Genomic DNA, 20,899 nt, shown 5'->3' on the forward strand with positions numbered 1-20,899 from the left:
CTGTGTTTCCAAACTAAAATAAGCCCCACTGGGGTCCTCGAGGGAGCCCTGGTAGCACAGTGGTTAAAGTGCTTGGCTGCTGACTGAAAGGTCAGCCATTTGAACCCACCAGTGGCTCCACAGGACAAGGACATGGCAGTCTGCATCCATAAAAATTACAGCCTTGGAAACCACATGGAGCAGTTCTACTCTGTCCTATAGGGTTGCTATGAGTTGGAATTGACTCAATGGTAATGAGTTGGGTAGGGGTCCTCAAACAGGCCCAGCAGGGGACAATTAAACTTTTTCATTCCTGAGTTACAGTAGCAAAACAACTAATAACCACAAATTTGCAAGGTGATTGTGAAAATATCCCTCTCTGAAGGATTCTGTGTATGGTGAGTCTTCAGATTAGCGAAAAATAGCAAACCAGAGCCCCTAAGCTAACCCGCCTGTCAGCCTGGAAGGCTGCACCTCAGCTGCTTCCAAGGGGCGTTGGCACTCAGCATAAAGCTGCAGTGGAAATTCTTCAAGATGCTGCCTGCCCTTTACTCTGCCCTTCCAGACGAGTTTTACATTTAGAGAGAAAAGAGGCAAATTGCATACAAGAACCTGACATCAGTGACTTCTGCTATATCAAACATTCTTGTTCTGAGGTTTAAGGTAAAGCCCTACCTTCTGCAGCTTCTAAGGAATCCCTGGGTGATACAAATGGTTACATGCTCAGCTACTAACCGAAAGATTGGTAGGTGGCACTTTGGGAGAAAGGCCTGGCGATCTACATCCAGAAAATCAGCCACTGACAACCCTATGGAACACAGTTCTACTCTGACACGCATGGGGCCACCATGAGCCAGAGTCGACTGGAGGACAGCTGGGCTGGTTTGGTTTCAGATATGCAGCTTCGACACCAAAACTGAGTCGACAGTGGAACTTTAGAAACAGATGATAGAATAAAAACGTATGTTCTGACAGCTGGTGCCAATTGCTAGCCAGAAAGCCCAAGCCGAGTCTCTGAGGCAATGTGGCATTCTTGGTCACGAAATATCCAGCAGCCTTCCCTCTACACTACTTATTACAGTGATTGAGAAAAAAGAGACCAATATCATTTTCTTAAAAAGAAGTGAACAAGGCACAGGTTTCAGAGCCATCCTATATTCATTTTCACTTTCCCGTTATACAGATATTTAGTGAGCACCTATTATGTACCAGGTACTGTTCTACATGATGGAGATTGATAGGTAGATAAATAAGATAGTGGTATGTCTAGTCCCTTGGAGTTTGTACTGCAGTGGGAGAGGACCTGTACTTAACAAAATCCATGATACAATTTCAGATAGCAGTTTGGATGAACGTTGTGGAGAAGAAAATAAACAGGATCGTGGGATTATGGAATAGAGAGTGTGTATGTGTGTGCAGGGAGGGGGCAACCGAAAAAAAAAACCAAACCCATTGCCATCGAGTCAATCCTGACTCATTGCAACCCCACAGGACAGAGTAGAGCTGCTCCATAGAGCTTCCAAGGAGCGCTTGGTGGATTCGAACTGCTGACCTTTTGGTTAGCAGCCGTAGCTGTTAACCACTATGCCACCAGGGTTTCCATAGGGAGAGGGAGGTAGTGTGGTTTAATTCATTGCACCACTAAACTTTGGCAAGTTACCTAAGTACTCAAACCTCTGCTTGTCCACCAGCAGACCTATCGAGGCAGGCCTAGCCTTGCTGTTAGGTGCTGTAGAGTCGAGTCCGACTCACAGCGACCCTATGCAGAACAGAACGAACACTGCCCGGTTCTGCACCATCCTTACAATCGTTGTTATGCTTAAGCTCATTCTTGCAGCCACTGTATCAATCCACCTTGTTGAGGGTCTTCCTCTTTTCTGCTGACCCTGTACTTTGCCAAGCATGACATCCTTCTCCAGGGACTGATCCCTCCTGACAACACGTCCAAAGTATGTTAGATACAGTCTAGCCATCCTTGCTTCTAAGGAGCATTCTGGTTGTACTTCTTCCAAGACAGACTTGTTAGTTCTTTTGTCAGTCCATGGTATATTCAATATTCTTCGCCAGCAGCACAGTTCAAAAGCATCAACTCTTCTTTGGTCTTCCTTATTCATTGTCCAGCTTTCACATGCATATGATACGATTGAAAATACCATGGCTCGGATCAGGTGCACCTTAGTCTTCAAGGTGACATCTTTGCTTTTCAACATTTTAAAGAGGTCCTTTGTAGCTGATTTGCCCAATGCAATGCGCCATTTGATTTTTTGACTGCTGCTTCCATGGGTGTCGATTGTGGATCCAAGTAAAATGAAATCCTTGGCAACCTCAGCCTTTTCTCCGTTTATCGTGATGTTGCTCATTGGTCCAGTTTTGAGGATTTTTGTTTTCTTTATGTTGAGGTGCAATCCATAATGAAGGCTGTGGTGTTTGGTCTTTATAAGTGCCTCAAGTCCTTTTCACTTTCAGCAAGCAAGGTTGTGTCATCTGCATAACGCAGGTTGTTAATGAGTCTTCCTCCAATCCTGATCCTTCTTCATATAGTCCAGCTTCTCAGATTATTTGCTCAGCATACAGATTGAATAGGTATGGTGAAAGGATACAACCCTGATGCACACCCTTCCTGACTTTAAACCATGCAGTATCCCCTTGTTCTGTCCAAACTACTGCCTCTTGATCTATGTAAAGGTTCCTCATGAGCACAATTAAGTGTTCTAGAATTCCCATTCTTCTCAATGTTATCCATAATTTCTTATGGTCTCCAAACCCAGCTGGTCTAGCCTTACCAAAATCAAACCAAACCCACTGCCACTGAGTCAATTCCGACTCATAGTGACCCTATAGGACAGAGTAGAACTGCCCCATAGAGTTTCCAAGGAGTGTCTGGCAGATTTGAACTGCAGACCTCTTGGTTAGCAGCTGCAGCACTTAACCACTACACCACCAGGGTTTCCATGGTCTACCCTTAGAAATTGTGAAAAAAGGTTTTACATTTGCCTGCCCCTCCCCCCGCTTCCAGTTGTTAATTTTCCTTCTCCCTCTGGCAGCTGGTACTCTCCTCTCTCTCGTATCCCGCCTACCACATCTGTTTTCACCATATGGTACCCTTGACCTAGATTTTTCTCCCCAACTTTCCGCTCTGATCTCCCCCAATCTAAATACACTTTGGAGTACCCAACAATGATTCACATTAAGGCATGAATGATTAATGATGGCTTCACAAGGGCAGGGCATTTGCATTTAACACAAAGATTGTTTTAACAAGAACCACATTTACATAGCTTCTCTGTTTAAAAAGTATATTCCTATAATTCATGGCTTTGACCCTTTGCTACCACAGGCTTAGGAGTTAGATAATAAGTGTATGTTATTATGAGATCCAGAGCATGGGATAATATCTGGCAAGAATGGGGTTTGATGAAGGATCCTGGAAACAAGCTGGCAGCTTGAGGACCTGGGCAGCTTGAGGACCTGGGCAGCAGGAACCACGAGGCTGGGCTCTGATCCTGCATCCTCCAGTGCTCACGTTCCTCCTGATCCCTGGGGAGCTTTCAGCTTCCTCTCTGGGAAAAATGGGGCTGCGATTGGCTGTTCTCACCTATCCCCACCTCAGAATTGTTGGGAAGAGCTAGTAAGATCATATCTACGGAATCGCTCTGGCAATTATAAGATGCTGTGAAAATACGAAAGGTTTGTCAACAGATACTTACTAAGCATCTACTGTAGACCAGAAAGAGGCCTTGTGATGCAGTAGTTAAAGAGGTCAGTTGCTAACTGAAAGGTCAGCAGTTCGAACCCACCAGCCATTCCAGGGGAGAAAGATGTGGCAGCCTGTTTCCGTAAAGATTTACAGCCTTGGACTCCATGGAGCAGTTCTACTGTGTCCCATAAGGACACTATGAGTCAGAATCAACTTGATGGCTGTGGGTTTGGTTTTTTGGGTTTATAAGCCTAGAACTATGCTAGGTGCCTAGAATAGACACTGAGAAAATTTTACATCAGAGTGCTGACTCGTTGCATATTCAGAGCAGCCTGAGTAGAACTCTAACCTGGTTTTCTGGTCTTTGCATTACAAATTACACATCTAGCAAGAGCCCAAGTACAAATGATGAAAGACTTGGGTATTACATTCTCTTCCCAGACATCTCAAAGGCACACATCTTAAAAAAATTATTTGTCAGGTTAAGCAAATATACAACGCAGTTTTGTGGGTTAGAGTAAATAAAACATACTGTTAGTAAATAAAATATAACGTAGCTGTCGCACAACATACAATATTAATCGAAAGGGTGTTGGCCCTGCTCGACAGTCCATTATGGCTTGATGGGAGTGGTTAGAATATAACCAAGACTCAGACACGTCCTCCCTTCACAGCTGGTCCCAGGCAAACTATAAGCAGGTAAATTTCCTTCTTAGAATTCTGTTCCACTTTGGTGCCTGTCTTGGATACCTTTCTGCCCCAGGACTCCAGGCCAGCCCCTGATGTCTCTTCTTCATCTCTTCCATTTCCCCATGGTCCTCACCCATACCCTTTGAAACATACCTGCTCTGTATGTAGCGCCACAAGGCTCATCTCCACGTAAGCATCCATCTAGCCATGAATGTTGACGCACCTGGAAGCACTAGTATAAAGGCTGAAATTCTACCCTCTCTGCCTTCTAAGAGAGACTCTCTTATTTAGATGAGACTGTTTGTTAAAATGGAAACACTGGTGGTATAGTGGTTAAGTGCTATAGCTCTTAACCAAAAGGTTGGCAGTTCGAATCCAACAGGTGCTCCTTGCAAACTCTATGGGGCAGTTCTACTCTGTCCTATAGGATCACTATGAGTCAGAGTTGGCTCAACAGCAACGGGTTTGGTTTTGTTGGTTTTATTTGTTAAAATGTGAATTTATTAGTCTTTTTCTATTGTTGTAAAAAATACAGTTAACACACTTGCTAATTCAGCATTTGTCACTGTGCAATTCGATGAAACCAATTGTATCAATCATGTTGTGTAACCATCACCAATATCCATTGCCCTATTTTCCATCCCCACGAACAAACACTTAACACTAGCTAGACAAAGATTTCCCAGTTTCCCCTTCCCTCCTGCCCCTGGTGACCACTGTCAAACTCTGCTCTCTCTACATTTGCCTGTTTTAAGTGTTTCGTATTGATGAAATCATACTGAATTTGTCCTTTGTGATTGTCTTATTTCATTCAGCATAATGTCAAGGTTCATCGATGTTGCCGCATGTATCGGGACTTCACTTCTCTTTATGGCAGAGTAATATATTAATATTTTAATTACATGAGTCATAAAAAATAGGAAATATGAAGAAGCAAGCAATGAAAAAGAGAGCATGTCATCCCACGACCCATTTGCACTCTTGTGTTTATCTTTCAAAATTTAAAATCCTAGGACATTCAAATAATTTGCATAAAAATGTGTATACAAATATATATTATGCATTTACCCACACTTTTTTTCTGGACTCATACTACTAGACATGGTTAAGTAACCTGGTTTCTCATTTAGCAGTGTGTCATGAGTATTTTTAGTTGTCGTTAGATGCTGTATCTTTACATTCATTTTAACAGCTGCGTAATATTATGTTATATGAAGTTGTAATTTATTTTATCAAAAATGATGGACAATTCAATTGTTTCTAATTTTTGTATGATATAAAAACTCTGCAATAACTGTTCCCGTAGGTATAATTTACACCTGTAAAATTATTTCTAAGATAAATCCCTAGAAGTAGAATTGCTAGGCCAAATAGTTTTTTGATTTTTAAGGCTTTTGGGTAGACACTTATGCCTTTTGTTGTGTTCCTTGTCAGGGCAGTCATCAGTTATGGGGCACCATCTGGTTCTTTGGTCTCAGGATGATGTAGTTTCTGGTTCATGTGGCCGTTTCTGTCTCTTGGGCTCGTAATTGCCTTGGACACATATGCCTTTTTATACCATATGACTAACCCATAGGAATTCCAATTCATGGCAAGGTAGGAACAGAGATTATCAGAACTTCTCAAAACCCCTCAAATCTCACCTGTCGTGTTTCTTCCACCTGTGGGTTAGGCCATGCGTCCTCCAGTGCTGGGCTGAGGCTGGATGAAGTGATTTTTTCTCCTTGAAGAGTTGCCTCCATTTGCCCGCTTTTAATGGTGTTCAGCCTAGAAAACCCCATGGGGCAGCTCTACTTTATCACATGGGGTTATCATGAGTCAGAATTAAATCAACAGCACCCAACAACAACAATGGCAGTCATGTTTTCCTGAACTTATAATGTACAAAGGAACTCCTTCAAAAAGAGAATGCATGTGTAGAGCAAATAACTCAGTAAATACCTGTAAGACAAAGATACATGTTGGGGGTCTTCACTGTAACATCTTGCTCCATAGATTTAGAATCACACCATGATAGTCCAGCCAAGGGGAAAGATCCTCCATAACCCATGACGGCTACCCGGAGAGGAGAGCGATGGTTTCTAATATCTTAATTTCTTATCCAAGTTATAGTACAGTTTTTCTACTACATCCTTCTTAGCTATCTCTATCTTTAGGGAGACTTAGATACCTCTGGCTTTACCAACTCTAAAGTAGGACTTGAGAAGAGGAATGAAGAGGATTTGCAAAGATTCATACAGGAGATGGATGTTCCAGAAATAGAACAAAACTCTGAAGAAAGAGCCAGGCTTCAAAAGCAAGGAGGGTGAAGAGAAAGAGGGAGATTACTGGAAAGGAAAAGGAATCGAGTTGGAGGACTAGGTTTTGTTTAGGGGGCAGACCTAGACTGTTGTCTAGACAAGAAGTAAGTTTCAGTTGCATGTACACAGTGACAAAGCAGCAGGCTTAGAACAAGTGCCAATCCAGCTATTTGTTTTAACCCCAAATCCGCCCTTCCTTTTTCCCTTTTCATGACTAACAGAAGGTTGTTTGACTAAATCTTCCCTAATTTTTTGCCTTCATGGGCTTCGTATTATTAAAATAAATGTTTATTATAAAAGTAACAGAATCACAGCTTAAAATGGAAAATAGCAAAAATTTGATGTTATTTTAAAAGTAGAGTTATTCAAACCCACTTTTACAGAAGACGGTGTAAATGTAATGCCAGGGGAAGCCAGAAACTTAAGTTAAAAAAAAAAAATTTTTTTTTCATCAGTCAGTGACTTCTTTTATTGATTTAAAAGAATGAAGTGTCTTTCATGAAAACACTGACCCAGCTGAGCCTCTTAATCTGTTTCTAATCCACACCATTATAATATTTTGCTAAAAGAGTCAGACCGATGCTTCTAGGTAGAATAGTTTTTTACTCATTTTCATCCAAATGATCAGCTTTTTTAGCATCATGTAGGTCAAGTCAGAGTTGAACATGATGAAGCTTCTAAATATTTTCTTTGAATCCTTTGTCCATTTTTGGATGTAAAATGTGTCAGTTACTGAGTCCTGTCCACACCCCCATGGACTTGTTTGCAAGACCGCTGTTAACACCCCATGGACTTATGATAAATAACATTGATTATAGCTAGAAACACATTTTTTTTGTCCGGATCCTAAATTCACCTCTTACTGGCTATATGACTTTGGGAAAATTGCTTATACTCTGGACTTCAGTGTTCCCATCTACAAAATGGGTATAATTACAGCACCTACTCCATAGAGTTGTTTTGTAGATTAATGAGAATCCATATATAGCGTAGTAAGCCTGAATAAATGTTAACCATTTTGTCATCTTTATCCCCACCACCATATCTGGGCATTAAGGACATTCTCACATAACCCTGTATAAGGCTTATGGACCCTCACTCACCTAGCTGGAGGAAACTTTAACAAAAAATTCCAATACCATCAACATATCCTTTGTTATCACAGGACCAAAGAATTCTGAATAATGATAATAATAGGTAACATTTATTGAGTACCTACTACTTCTGCTGGTTTATTTCAATCATCATACCAGCTATACAAAATGGGTACATTTAGATTTCATATTTTACAGATGAAGTATCAGAGAGCCCAGCACGGGCAAATGGGACTAGAACCAGGTCTTACTCCAAAGTGTAGACACTTTAGTACTGTAATGGGATACACTGGACAGCCACAGTTAGGAGGACAGGCATTCTTCAGTAACAACAGAGGTTACCCACAGGGTAACAAAGACCCTGATAGCCAAATTAGCCACTCACGTTAACTTCAGCTTACTTATTAGTATCTCCGTGACAATCAGGACCATTAATTAATGTGAACCAGCCGGAAACTGCAGAGCCCACCCAGTTTCTTTTCACCAGGTTTGACCAGAACCAGGAAACTTCCCTCAAGTCAGTCAACCTTGTGCAACTTAACCTGATTAGGCACAGATTGGAACTTCCAGCACTCTAATTTGTATGAAGCTTTTTCATTTTTGGAAGAAGCAGGATTCTCAAAGGAAGATTCCAAGCCCTGCCCGAGCAGCGAGTGCACATCATTTGGCAAACTCCAGACCCATGTTAATCCCAGGTCTCAAGAGACACCATGGCCACAGTACTGCAGCTAGATTGTTTGCGCTTCTTTTCTGGGCTGAAGTTGCGGGGAGTGAGTGACCAGGTAATTGAATAGAATAATCCCCATCTCAGATAAATCCCTAGAGTTCTTTGAAAACTCAAAATGTTCTTATTGATATCAGTCAAGAATTTGAACCAGGAATGTTGGCAAACCTCGTGAAACTAGAAGGTCTAAACAAAGAAAGGAACCTTAGATCCTCTCTTGCATGTCTGTGAACAGTGCTCTGAAAAATAATCCCACTCTTTGTGTGTTTTAAGAGTAGAGTGTGGACGTTTTCCTTTAATGACGTATCAATTTACAGTTTGGAAAACAGATCAAATAACATTGTTGGTTTGTGCTAATTCTCTTCTCTGCCATGTGCTCCCTGAAAAATAAATCCCTATTATTTTTCCATTTTAATTAGAATTAATCTTTTTCTTTCAACTTAAAATGTAGCAGGATTTCAAATATATAATAGGAAAAATAAGCCCTGGGGGTCCCCCTGCAAAGTACAAATATTCAAGTTAACAAAATGAAAAATATTAATTTGCTATTTGGTAACAAAAATGACCGCTTTTTGTTGATCTACCTGTCAGAGCCACTGCACGCGCTGCCCCGGTTAATCCAGAGAAGGTGCTGTTTTCCTCATTACATAGCTGAAAAAACTAAGGCTCTGAGTGGTTAATTAGTGGATCTCAACCTGCCTGAGGAGCTTTAAAAAATACTGATGCTCAGGCCACATCCCAGAGCATTAAGCAGAAACTCAGGGTGGGGCCAGGAAGTTGGTGTTTTTCAAGAGTTTCCCTGGTAATTCTGATTTGCAGCTGGGGATAAAAATGTCTAGCAGCAGGTGTTCTAACCCTGCCCACGCGGGTCCTCTTAAGCTTTTTCTCACCTCTGTTTTCTTCTCTTCCAAAAATAGGCCACATCACTGTCTCTGTTTCTTTTTCATCCCCTCCAGGGACAACTTTCTGGGGCTGAAGTTTTGTTTGGCTTAAATGGTTTCCCCTTTTTCTGTTTTTATGCTTCTTCTCCTAACTGGTCATTAATCATTCTAACATCTGTACTTCCCTGATCTTTTGAGCTTCAGCTGGAAGCTGAATAACGGCTATTATCACGGCAGCAGGGAAGCGAATGTGTGTATGTGAGTGAGGGAGTGTGGTTTCTGTATTTTCATGGGTAAATAGATAGCAAAATATCACTACTAAGACAAACCGAAGAAGAATTGATGCCTTTGAATTATGGCGTTGATGAAGAATATTGAATATACCGTGGAGTGCCAGAAGAACAAATAAATCTGTCTTGGAAGAAGTAGAGCCCAAATGCTACTTAGAAGGGAGGATGGCAGGACTTCCTGTCACATACTTTGGACATGCTATCAGGAGGGACCAGTCCCTGGAGAAAGATATCATGCTTGGTAAGGGAGAGGGTCATCGAAAATAAGGAAGAGCCTCAACCAGATGGATTGACATAGTAACTGCAAAAACAGGCTCAAACATATCAACGATTGTGAGGATGGCCCAGAACCAGGCAGGATGTCATTCTCTTGTCCCTAGGGGCACCATGAGTTGGAGCTGACTCGACAGCACCTAACAGCAACATTAAGACAAAACCTTGTTTAAGGTTCTCAGTGACAACAGAAGGATTGGCACTTAAATAAGCAGTATTTGTGTCGGAATTCTAAGAGCACACAGAAGGGAGGACAGAATAGAGAGACAGGGATATATGCCTTGTTTTAAGCAATGACTCCTGATTTACAGCCACTAGAAATACTAGGTCCTGAAACCAAAAGATCTCTAATATCTTTTGGGAGCTTAAGTTCTATAAAATTTTCAAAATCAAGTAAGTAAGAATCTCTTTGATCTTTAAGAGTAATTTTACGTTCTGTCATGTTTTTAAAGGAATAGCCAGTTGCTGTCGAGTTAACGTTGGCTCATGGTGACCCATGTGTGTCAAAGTAGAACTGTGCTCCACAGGGCTTTTGTGACTGTGACCTTTTAGGAGCAGATGATCAGGCACTTCTTCCAAGGTGCCTCTGGGTGGACTCGAACTGCCAACATTTCACTTAGCAGCAGAGCATGTTAACCGTTTGCACCACCCAGAGACTCCACCTTGGCATACTTTAAATGAATAGGATCGTAAAATAAGTCTTTAAAGGGTGTTACAACTCCCCAAACGTTGAAAATCATTAACATAAATAAAATTTCTTACCACTATGGATTCTCTTGGGATCAAGCTTGGTTGTATTACAGAAATACTTAGTAAGATTGTATACTCATCGGACCATATTCTTAGTGCTGTTCATATTAACTCATCTCCTGCAAAACCCTATGAAGTTGGCAGGCTTCTGACTTAGTGAGTGAAAGAATCAGGAGTCAGCTAACTTAGGTAAATTGCCCCTCTCCCTTGGCCTTTGAGGGTAGGCTTGCTAGAACAGGGGTTAAAAAAAAATGTGTAGTGTAACTTGAGAGCTGTAGAAAGATAACATTAAAAAGCACCAGCCCCTCCACCAAACCCACCCAAGTTTTATGAGCAAAAAGACTGTATCTGAGGACATCAGTTTGTAAGAAAAATCAAGAGCACTTTACTCTTCCCCATTTAGCTGGTTCCCTGAAACTGACCCCTCCATTCTTCCCAGAAAGGCCCTGAAACATGGACACTACATGCAACAGTCCTATCTCCATGCCTTCGAGCTGCTTGATGTAAATTAGAGTGACCTAAGACACTTGTTAAAATGCAGACTCCTTCCACCCTTTCTCAGAGACTCTATTGTATGTGTCTAGAGTTGGACCCCGAATATTCACTTTTTAACAAAGTTCTCTAGGTATTTCTGATACCAGTGGTGTGCAAACGTTATTAACATTAGACATAGCCTTTGAAAATTAGTCGACTCTGCCATCATTTATACCATGGTTTCACTCCTACAAAGTGATTTGAAGTATACAAACTGATTTGAAGTATACCAACTGATTTGAAGTATAGGATTTGCCAACATTTCTCATCAGTTCTTAAGATGTAAATAACTTTGAGCTGTGTGGTTTAATGCCATAAATATTGCCACAGTTTCATCAATGGCAATATCTTCAGATCTTGAGATCTTTTTTCTTAGGATCTTTTAATATTTCATTAAGGTCAGATATTCTTTAAAATGAGATCATTACTATAGTTAGTTCATTCTTATGAGGAAAGGTGGCCATGTAAAAACTCCTGTTGTTGTTTTTGTTAGGTGCCCTCGAGTCGGTTCCAACTCATGGTGACACCATGTGAAACGGAACGAAACACTGCCCAGCCTTGCACCATCCTCACAATCATTGCTGTGTTTGAGTCCATTGTTGCAGCCACTGTGTCAATCCATCTTGTTGAGGGTCTTCCTCTTTTTCAGTGATCCTCTGCTTTACTAAGCATGACGTCCTTCTCCAGGGACTGATTCCTCTTGATGGTTGTTGTTGTTAGGTGCCATCGAGTCAGTTCTGACTCATAGCGACCCTATACACAACAGAATGAAACACTGCCTGGTCCTTGTGCTTGAGCTCATTGTTGCAGCCACTGCGTCAATCTACCTCGTTGAGGGTCTTTCTCTTTTCCGCTGACCCTGTACTCTGGCAAGTATGATGTCAGCCGCAGTCTCGCCATCCTTGCTTCTAAGGAGCATTCTGATTGTACTTCTGTCTGTCTTGATAGTATGTCCAAAGTATATGAGATGAAGTCCTGATGTTGCTTATTGGTCCAGTTGTGAGGATTTTTGTTTTCTTGATGTTGAGGTGTAATCCATACTGAAGGCTGTGGTCTTTGATCTTCATCGGTAAGTGCTGCAAGTCCTCTTCACTTTCATCTGCATGATGAGTTGTTAATGAGCCTGCCTCCAATCCTGATACCCCATCCCAGCTTCTTGGATTATTTGCTCAGGATACAGGCTGGATAAGTATGATGAAAGGATACAAGCCTGACGCACATCTTTCATGACTTTAAACCACACAGTAACCCCTTGTTCTGCTCAAACGACTGCCTCTTGGTCTAGGTACAAGTTCCACATGAGCACAATTAAGTACAAACTCCTACACAGAAAATGACACCCAAGTCACATACGTGGATTTGGTTTTTTGATGTATTCTGTGTACCTCCCAGATAGTCAGGCTAGAGAGAGTCTTAGATATATTCTAGTCTAAATCCTTCTTTTTAGTTGAGGAAAATGGAACCCAAAAAAGTGAAGTGACTTGCCCAAGAACATACAGTTATTTAGAAGAGCCAAGAATGCCTCCTTAATAAGGCTTCTCCCACTATCACCCCGCGAAGCTGTGCATACTGGAGCTGTCTTTCATTGTCAGTACTTCCCAGGTGCTGTGGGACAGCAGGTCTGGCTCCAGTTAGTCACTGTCAGTGTCAGTCCTGTGCACAAGTCACTTGTGAGCCTAACAACTGGCTCCCAAAGCACTCTAAGAGTCAGGAATAAGATAAATCACCTGGGATGAAATCCTGGCTCCAGATGATACACAAATCCTATATCTGACCTGCAGAGCTGTGAGAACTACCCTTTTGACAGATGAGATGTTTAAGGCTTAGTCTACGTGTAATTATAAGATTTGGGAAATTCAGGCAAAAAAATGATTTCTGGAGAAAAGGAGAGGCTGATAGCCTGTTTTTGCATATTGACCAGGTGACTTGGCCAAAGTCATAACCAGTGAGCTTGAGGCAGATCTGCAGAGAACAATTATGTCCTGACTCTAACGTGTGGTTTAATTCCAGTCATTCTGCCTCCCAAACAAATCTTCCCTGTTACTGATGTACAGCCATAGGGACCAAGGAGGCAGAACCAAACATCTAAGACTGTATGACAAAAATTTATTAGAATTTAAGGGGTGAGGTAAAAGTGAAAGTTTCTGTTAGAAACCTGGCCTGGGGTATATGTGTAGGAAAACACATATGTGTTATTGTGAACATGCCTTAAACTTTGCCAATCACATTGGAAACGTGATTTTTATGTGTTTAATGGGCCAAGCTCTGAATATGATGATGCCCCCATGAGACCAAGGCAATAATTATTTCCTGAATTTCACTTTGGAAAGTGGTATTTGAATGGCATTTGCCCTGTTCTACAATACGCAGGGTATGGTTTCATGTTCCAGGATAGCCTTGCCAGTGCCTGACATACGGTAAGTGATGTGTTCTTGTCTGCACTCAGCAGCAGAGCAATGGTAGAAGATAATTTGGAGAGAATCCATCACACTTCATTTGGAAAACAGAGTTGTCTCTGTTGGAACTAAGGTTAATGGTTTGGATTCGCATATGTGTCTTTTTTTTTTTTTTTTAATGTAGCTTTTGAATTGAAAAGATACAAAAGACCTAGTGCATAGCCCAGGTAAATACAACCTGTGAGACTCAAAGGGGCTCAAAGCATGTTTTATTTACATGGCAAGGTAGCCCTTTGGCTGTTAATTTTCAGGGAGTCCAGAGAGAAGCATCTGATTATTCCAAGTAAGAGTTTTCAAGTAATACATTAAAAGGTTATTGAAAATGGCTTGGGGGAGAGGAAATTGCTGCAGACCTAAGTGTGTCCTGCCTTCAGGACCAAAGGACTGGTTTGGGTTTTCAGGGTCTCCTGAGGCCAGGACTCGTTGACTTTCCACCTCCCTCCCTTCATGGGCAGCAGCAGAGGTGCCCACGGTTTCTGAGTGGAAATGGGCACTCAGCAGTCCAGTGTGCCATTCGCCACGTGCCAGGGCAGATAAGCAAGTGCGTACTGTGGACTAGCGCCAGGTCACCTGTCTCCACAGCATAGGGGGGAGCACTCCCCCTCCCAGGGCTGCCCCATCTGTTTACCACCAGCTGGTGCCAGCAGCCATTTCAGCTCAGAATAACGTCTCAGGTGTTCTTCCGTGGCAGCTGGACTGTAAGCTGCTTTCTCCTGCCTTGGACTCTTGTGTCGTTACTTTCCTTGCTCAGCTGCTGGTTGTTGAAAAAGAAAAACAAAATGACTTCTTTTTTTTGAGACTGCTGCCGCAGCAACTCCTAATAACTTTTAATAATGAAGTACAAGAGACCGTTAGATTTGTCTTGCTTTGGTTTTAGTTGCCAGCCTCTGTGATAGTCCTGACTGGCCTATAATGTGTGAACATGAATGTGCAAGGAAAGGGGGGATTAACAAACTGCCTATACCTTCTTTGCAGTCCCTGGGTGGTGCAAACAGCTGGCTGCTAACCAAAAGGTCGGTGACTTGAGTTCACCCAGCAGTCTCTTGGAAGAAAGACGGGGCAAATACCTTCTTCAGTCTTTTCTCTCACTGATAATGGGAAAGAGCTGCAGTAAGAACCTTTTTCAAAGTCTCCAAGTGAAAGGAACAAAGTAACCTGAAATGGACTAAGAGGAAAGGAAGGCTCTTGCCTTCTTGGGATGTGGTGTGGTGTGGACCAAGCTCTGAAATCAAACAGACTGGTTTAAAAATCCTGTTCTGCTAGCCAAGATCCTGTGCAAGAGGTTTAATATCCTCACAATGTCACAGTTGCCCAGATTGTAGAAAAGAGTTGATAATAGGTACTACAGAAGGCTAGTGAGAGGCCTGAACGAGAGTATACAGCATAACATGGGCAGCATGGGGCCTGGCATGGAGGAAGCAGTGTTTGCCTTAGTTTCTGTAATTATAGAACGGTAATTAAAACCTGCTTTCCTTTACAGACAGAGATCAGAATTCATGAAACGGGCTCCCAGGGGTGATCACTCCCTTTCAGAAAGAATGTGATCCTGCAGATGGTGTAGCCTCTGAGAGGCCTAAATTACCTCCTTATCCATTTTAAAGTGGGAGCATCTACAGGCTGGTGTGAATTTGCATGCTTTATGTATTGTCCCCATTGGAGATTACAGAGGAAGGATGTTAGCAGCAGGCTGGTGACAGAGGGGAGAAACTAGTCCAGGTTCAGAGCATGCCAGGGACTTCAGAAGGACCAGAGCAGATGACACGACACCATGTAGTACTCTAACTCCTGTTGTACCTGACTTTGCAGATGTGAATTCAATTTGGCAGTTACTAGCACCTGCTATAAATCTACCATGCAAGGTATTTTTCAAAGCTAGCTGAAAGGACTTTGGTATCAGCAACTAGGCAATGATATGGACAAGAAATTGAGTATCTCGCCAGTCTTGTTTACATCCTTAGTAAAGGGAGCTATTTCAGCTCTGACCGGAACATTCAAACCGATCAATCCTGTTCGATTTACATGGCCTTTCTAAAGCACTACAAAGGGAAGCTCCAATTTTGTGCCAGGAAGCATGACAAGCATTTTACCTATAATATTTCAACTTACCACAGCACTCGGAAGTGGGTATCCTTAAAATCTTTCACAGATTAGGAAACTGAGGCTCGGAGAAGTTAAATCATCTGTCCAGGATCACACAGTCAGTGGTGGAGGCAGGATTTAAAACCCTGTGTTGGAAATGTGGGCTAAACCCCTGGGTTCTACTAACAAGAATTGTAAGGCACTCTTATCCAACCCCTGTAGTGGGCCATGCCTTTCCTATCTTCAGAAAAAGATCCATTCAGGATTATTAGTGCCCATAGAGCTTTGAGGATTATCCTTGGTCCTCATGGCACAGTGCAAAGTCAGATGGCACAGTGAACAAACATTTGCCTCGAAGGCAGGAGACCTGAGCTCAAATCTTAACGTGGCTTTCCTAGTTGTGCAGTATTGCACCCATTACTTCTTATCTCTAAGCCCAGTTTCTTCACCCATAAAGTTCCTTCACCTCACAGAATTGTTGTCAACATCAAACACAGGGATGTAGATAGATCTACTTACCTGTTCGTAAGGCTTTAGGCAAATGGCAGCTATCGTTACAGCTCAATTCTTTTCAATTTCACTATTGCTGTGATCTTGAATCTTTGTAAACTATCTCCTGACACCTTAACTTTCTCACCTATATAACTAGAGTTGATGATACAGTATCTTTTAATAATACTTGCCAGCAGCTGTCCTCAAACTTCGCCTAAGAATCCTTTGGGGGTTTGTTAAAATACTTTCCCGGGGCCCAGTGGTTATGACTCAGCAAGGCTAGGTAGAGCCTTATAATGTTTACCTATAAGAAGCACTCACGCCATGGCATTGGTGGTTCAGTAGTGGAATTCTCACCTTCCATGCAGGAGACCCATTCCCAGGCAACGCACCTCATGTGTAGCTGTCAGTGGAAGCTTGCATATCGCTGAGATGTATTTAGTTCCACTGTGCGTGGGGCCCCCTTGAGTCAGGGGCTAACAACAACAACAACAAGGACCCCATGTAATTCTGATGTAGATGGTCTGTGATCCCTCTTTGGAAAAAGGCTACCCTAAAGTTCCGTATTATAAAGAACTGTGTTATCTGTGGGTAGAGAACTTGGCCAAGATCGCGCAATCAGTCAGTAACACAACCAGTGCCTAACTCTTGACTCCCCATGGCTAGATCCTGTTCTTTTGATCACATGACTTGGACTCAAAGGAACATCCAAACCCACCCCTGGTCACTAGGTTTACCCTGGGTTTGATTCTAGAGTAGACAGCTGAAGCTTCCAGCACTCCACAGATGCCTTTAGAGGGTTAACTGAGAGTCATTGCCTCTTTCTTCTTCCTCTGCAGACACGTTCGCAAGCAAAGTGGCAGCCACCCAGGACCAGTATGCAGATGCATCCATAGGTAACGTCACTGGCAGCAACGCGGTGAATGTCTTCCTGGGAATCGGCGTGGCCTGGTCCATCGCTGCCATCTACCACGCAGCCAATGGGGAACAGTTCAAAGTGTCCCCTGGCACACTAGCTTTCTCTGTCACTCTCTTCACCATTTTTGCTTTCATCAATGTGGGGGTGCTGCTGTATCGGCGGAGGCCAGAAATCGGAGGTGAGCTGGGTGGGCCCCGGACTGCCAAGCTCCTCACATCCTGCCTCTTTGTGCTCCTGTGGCTCTTGTACATTTTCTTCTCCTCCCTGGAGGCCTACTGCCACATAAAAGGCTTCTGAAGGAACAATCAGCTATAGTAAATTTATATATATATATACATATATATACATAAAGACTTATGTATAACGGACAGAGGAAACTGACATTTGTCATATTCACTTACCTACTGATGGAATCCAGCTTCAAGAGCATACTCTGTGCTAGGGCCAAAGTAAGAAACCATCACCTCCCAGTCCCAGGGTCGTCCTCATGTTGAACAAGGCACGGAGGCAGGGCCATCTTTGCAGCTCCGCCTAGAAGGGTTGTACTGTCTCCAGGTTGACCAAACGTTCAGGCTTTGATTGTTCTCTAGTTCTTGCTTTTATTTTTGGTGGGGTTAAGGAGGTGGTTGGTATTTGGCTTTTGTTTTGTTTTATTTTGTTTTGTTTTGTGGGGAGGGTCAGGGTTTCTGCTTCTCTTTGTGGGAGGTGACGACCAATCCAAATGCAAATGGGTTTTTGGCAAAAAAAAAAAAATGTAAATCATTAAGATTCCCCTCTCCTCCCCCAACTTAAAAAAAAATGATTTGGGGTTAAGAAAGGATCTGGGCTTGGAAGAAGGAAAAAGCATGTCTTTACTATATTACCAAATTTCATGCTTATCTCTGGAATTGGAGCAGAGGTGAATCTGCCTCCAGGAAGCAGCACAGGAGCTCAGATGGAGCCAGGAAAAGGGATGGTTCTAGATACAGTCTGAAGTTTAAAGATATGGTACCTGAGACTCTTGTTCAACAGGTACAGGGATCACGTGCCTAGATTCCCAGGAACATGCAAAATCCTTTATTTCTTACTTTTTTAGCTCTGGGCTGTGATTAGCAAGGCCCTTACTCTGGGGATCCAGCCCGGAAGCCCCTCTTAGATCTCCTTTCCCAACCCTCCTACTCTTCCCCACCAACCCCAACACAAACCAGAAGTCTAACCCCGTTCAAAGAGCACATCGTCCTTTCCATTCGCATCAATATGTGTCCCAGTCCCATGTTGCTGTGGCCTGGGATGGTCTGTCAATTTTCTTTTCAATCCTGTTCCAGTCCTGACTTGAACATTTGCTTCTTCTTCCTTCGTGTGCCTGTTTGGGAATGTTGTTGTGATACTTGTTACACAGTGCATGGACGAAAAACAAAACAAAGCATATCTGTAGATAGTAGAGTAGAGCATATACTGTTCTCCCCTTCCGCAACGTTGATTGGACATTGAAGACATCAGTGAGTTTTCTTTGCACCTGAGTTGTTACTTTTTGTGTTGTTGTTGAGTTGCATTATTACTAAGGACAAAAGGAGAAAATGGCTTCTATTCATGGATCTGCACATTCGTTTCTAAGAAGCAATAACTGTCATGTGGGAAGTTAAAGTCACTGAGAGGACAGCAGGCAAACTACAGAGTATCTTCATGGAAAATTAGCCATATGGAACACATCAGAGGCCTCTAACAGTCACCGGCAATTCAGGAAGGCCAAGGAGAAAGGCGTTATAGAGAAGTGGATGAGTTAGACGTGCCTGGGCTTTGAGAGCCTCCATTCCACGGCACCGCTTCCCCCAAAGTATTTATTTCACATCTGCTCTGTCTGGCACAGATGGTAGATAGTGCTGGTTTGTTCATTTTATTTTTTTATGTAAAAGGCTATTTTGAGCCCTGTTTTTTTCACCGTGCAGACCCCTCTGCTTATATCTGCAGTTCCTCAGTAGGAAAGAAGTCAGGGTGACCCATGGGCCTTGCAGTGTGTCTCCTCTACATATGACTACAGAGCAGCAATTAGGTAAGAAGATTCCTGCCTCCCAGGAGCATTGCACTGGGAGGTTTTAAACCCTTAAATAGAAAAGGAATGGCTCTTTCTATTTCAGAATACCAAAGCATAATAACTCAGAGTTTCAAAGTAGTGAGTCCATCAATGAGGACAAATGGGGATGACTTTGGCCACCTCTCAATGGCTTCTCTGCCTACTGGGAGCCCCAGGCCAGAAACTCCCCTAGCCCTTTGTTTTGATTTAAAGACACTTAAGAAATGAAAGCTGTTGAAACTTAACCTTCTCTTCTTCCTCCCAGTTATCATAGTCGTTATTCAATTAATAAACATTCAATAATTGAATAGATAAAACCCTTAAATGCTTGTTATCCACACAAGTGCCAGGTACTATGCCACCTCTTGGGGACTTAACTAGAAACCAGACAGTCCATATACCTGCCCTCAAAGGGTTTAGAGTTATTGTGACTGCTATTTCCATAAGTAAATGTTAACATGGCCGTATGGAAACCGCTTCATCTTACAAGAAAAAACACAATTAGGAAACTCTTTTAACATAAACACATTGAAATTATATAAATTCAATTGTCCAAATGTCTCGAATATTGGGATTCTTTAACTAAGAGAGCCTAAAGCATAGGTTTAGAAGAGAACAAAATTTATCCTGGGTCAATCTTGCCCATTTTAAACCAAGAACAGATCAGTGAGCGGGCTCACTTAGTCCCAGGTTTTATCTTTGTTGGGCAACAGTACTTTGCTGTGCCCCTCCCCACCTTTGTAACTCCTCATCTCTGCCCAACACCCATACCTGACCTGCCATGGTCTAACACTGGTGGCCTAACTCCTTTGGGGCCACCTTCTAGCCCATCCTTTTTTTTTTTTTTTTTTTTTTTTGAGATTTACCTAATGGGAAGCTAGGCTAGAAACACCAAGCAAATATAGTCAAGGAATAAAAGTTGTTTAAACTTTAGAAGGATTTTGCACTCATGTTTAGCCATATTTGGAATGTCCATAATCCCGTAGGATATTTTCACAGAGGTCTTTTAAGAAATTCTTGCTGTTGGTCAATTTCAATTTCAAAGCTTTTTGGCTTGTTTGCTTTTAAAATTGTCATGCTATAGGGAAAATATGATGCTGGTTGTTCAGGGTTGTTATTAATGATTAGAGTTGTGTAAAATTATTTCATTTTATTTGTTCGATTATTTCATTTTGTGTGTATTGTGCACAGCTTTAGGGGGAAAAGTGCACTAATTGTGCTGTTCCTTATAAATGGTACACATTAATGACACAGACAAATAAAGTTTCTAATTGTTTCTGACTTAACCACTAGTGATACAGCATATTCTGTTTGGAATGTTTCCTCTCTGCTCCTTGTCATCTACTTCAGTTTTGGTTTTCATGTTTTGAAGAAATAAAGACCACAAAGGTATTCTTGGGCAATTGCTATCTTCCTCCAAAAGAAAAATAATAGACAGCCAGTATTCAAACTCTTACAAATGGCAACCCTTTGGTCGTGCAATATTTCGTTTTTAATGTTCCAAGAGAACACTGAATACATGTCAGAATATGTGTCTATCCTATCTAGCACTGAGACACTCCTCCATCCCACAAATTGATTTTTACATCTTTCAGTACTGCTCTACCTACATCCTTCCTGCATCCAAGAACATGAACCCATAAACAGTTACATGTCAGACCACTTTTTATGATGCAGAACGTTAGATCAGA

The 20,899-nt window shown here is 42.2% G+C and overlaps 1 protein-coding gene across 2 annotated transcripts in view; it reads left to right on the top strand.

Annotated features, from left to right (window-relative positions):
* The window catches only part of SLC8A1 (solute carrier family 8 member A1), a 362,231-nt gene extending 342,166 nt beyond the window's left edge, over positions 1–20,065 (top strand). For both annotated transcript variants that reach the window (XM_049870495.1, XM_049870496.1), the window contains one exon: positions 17,079–20,065. In XM_049870495.1, coding sequence (XP_049726452.1) covers positions 17,079–17,455 — 377 coding nt within the window. In that variant the 3' untranslated portion in view covers positions 17,456–20,065. The remainder of the gene's footprint in view (positions 1–17,078) is intronic.
* The last annotated feature ends 834 nt before the right edge of the window (positions 20,066–20,899 follow it).

The sequence above is a fragment of the Elephas maximus genome, chromosome 26, assembly GCF_024166365.1.
Source record: "Elephas maximus indicus isolate mEleMax1 chromosome 26, mEleMax1 primary haplotype, whole genome shotgun sequence".
NCBI lineage: Eukaryota > Metazoa > Chordata > Mammalia > Proboscidea > Elephantidae > Elephas > Elephas maximus.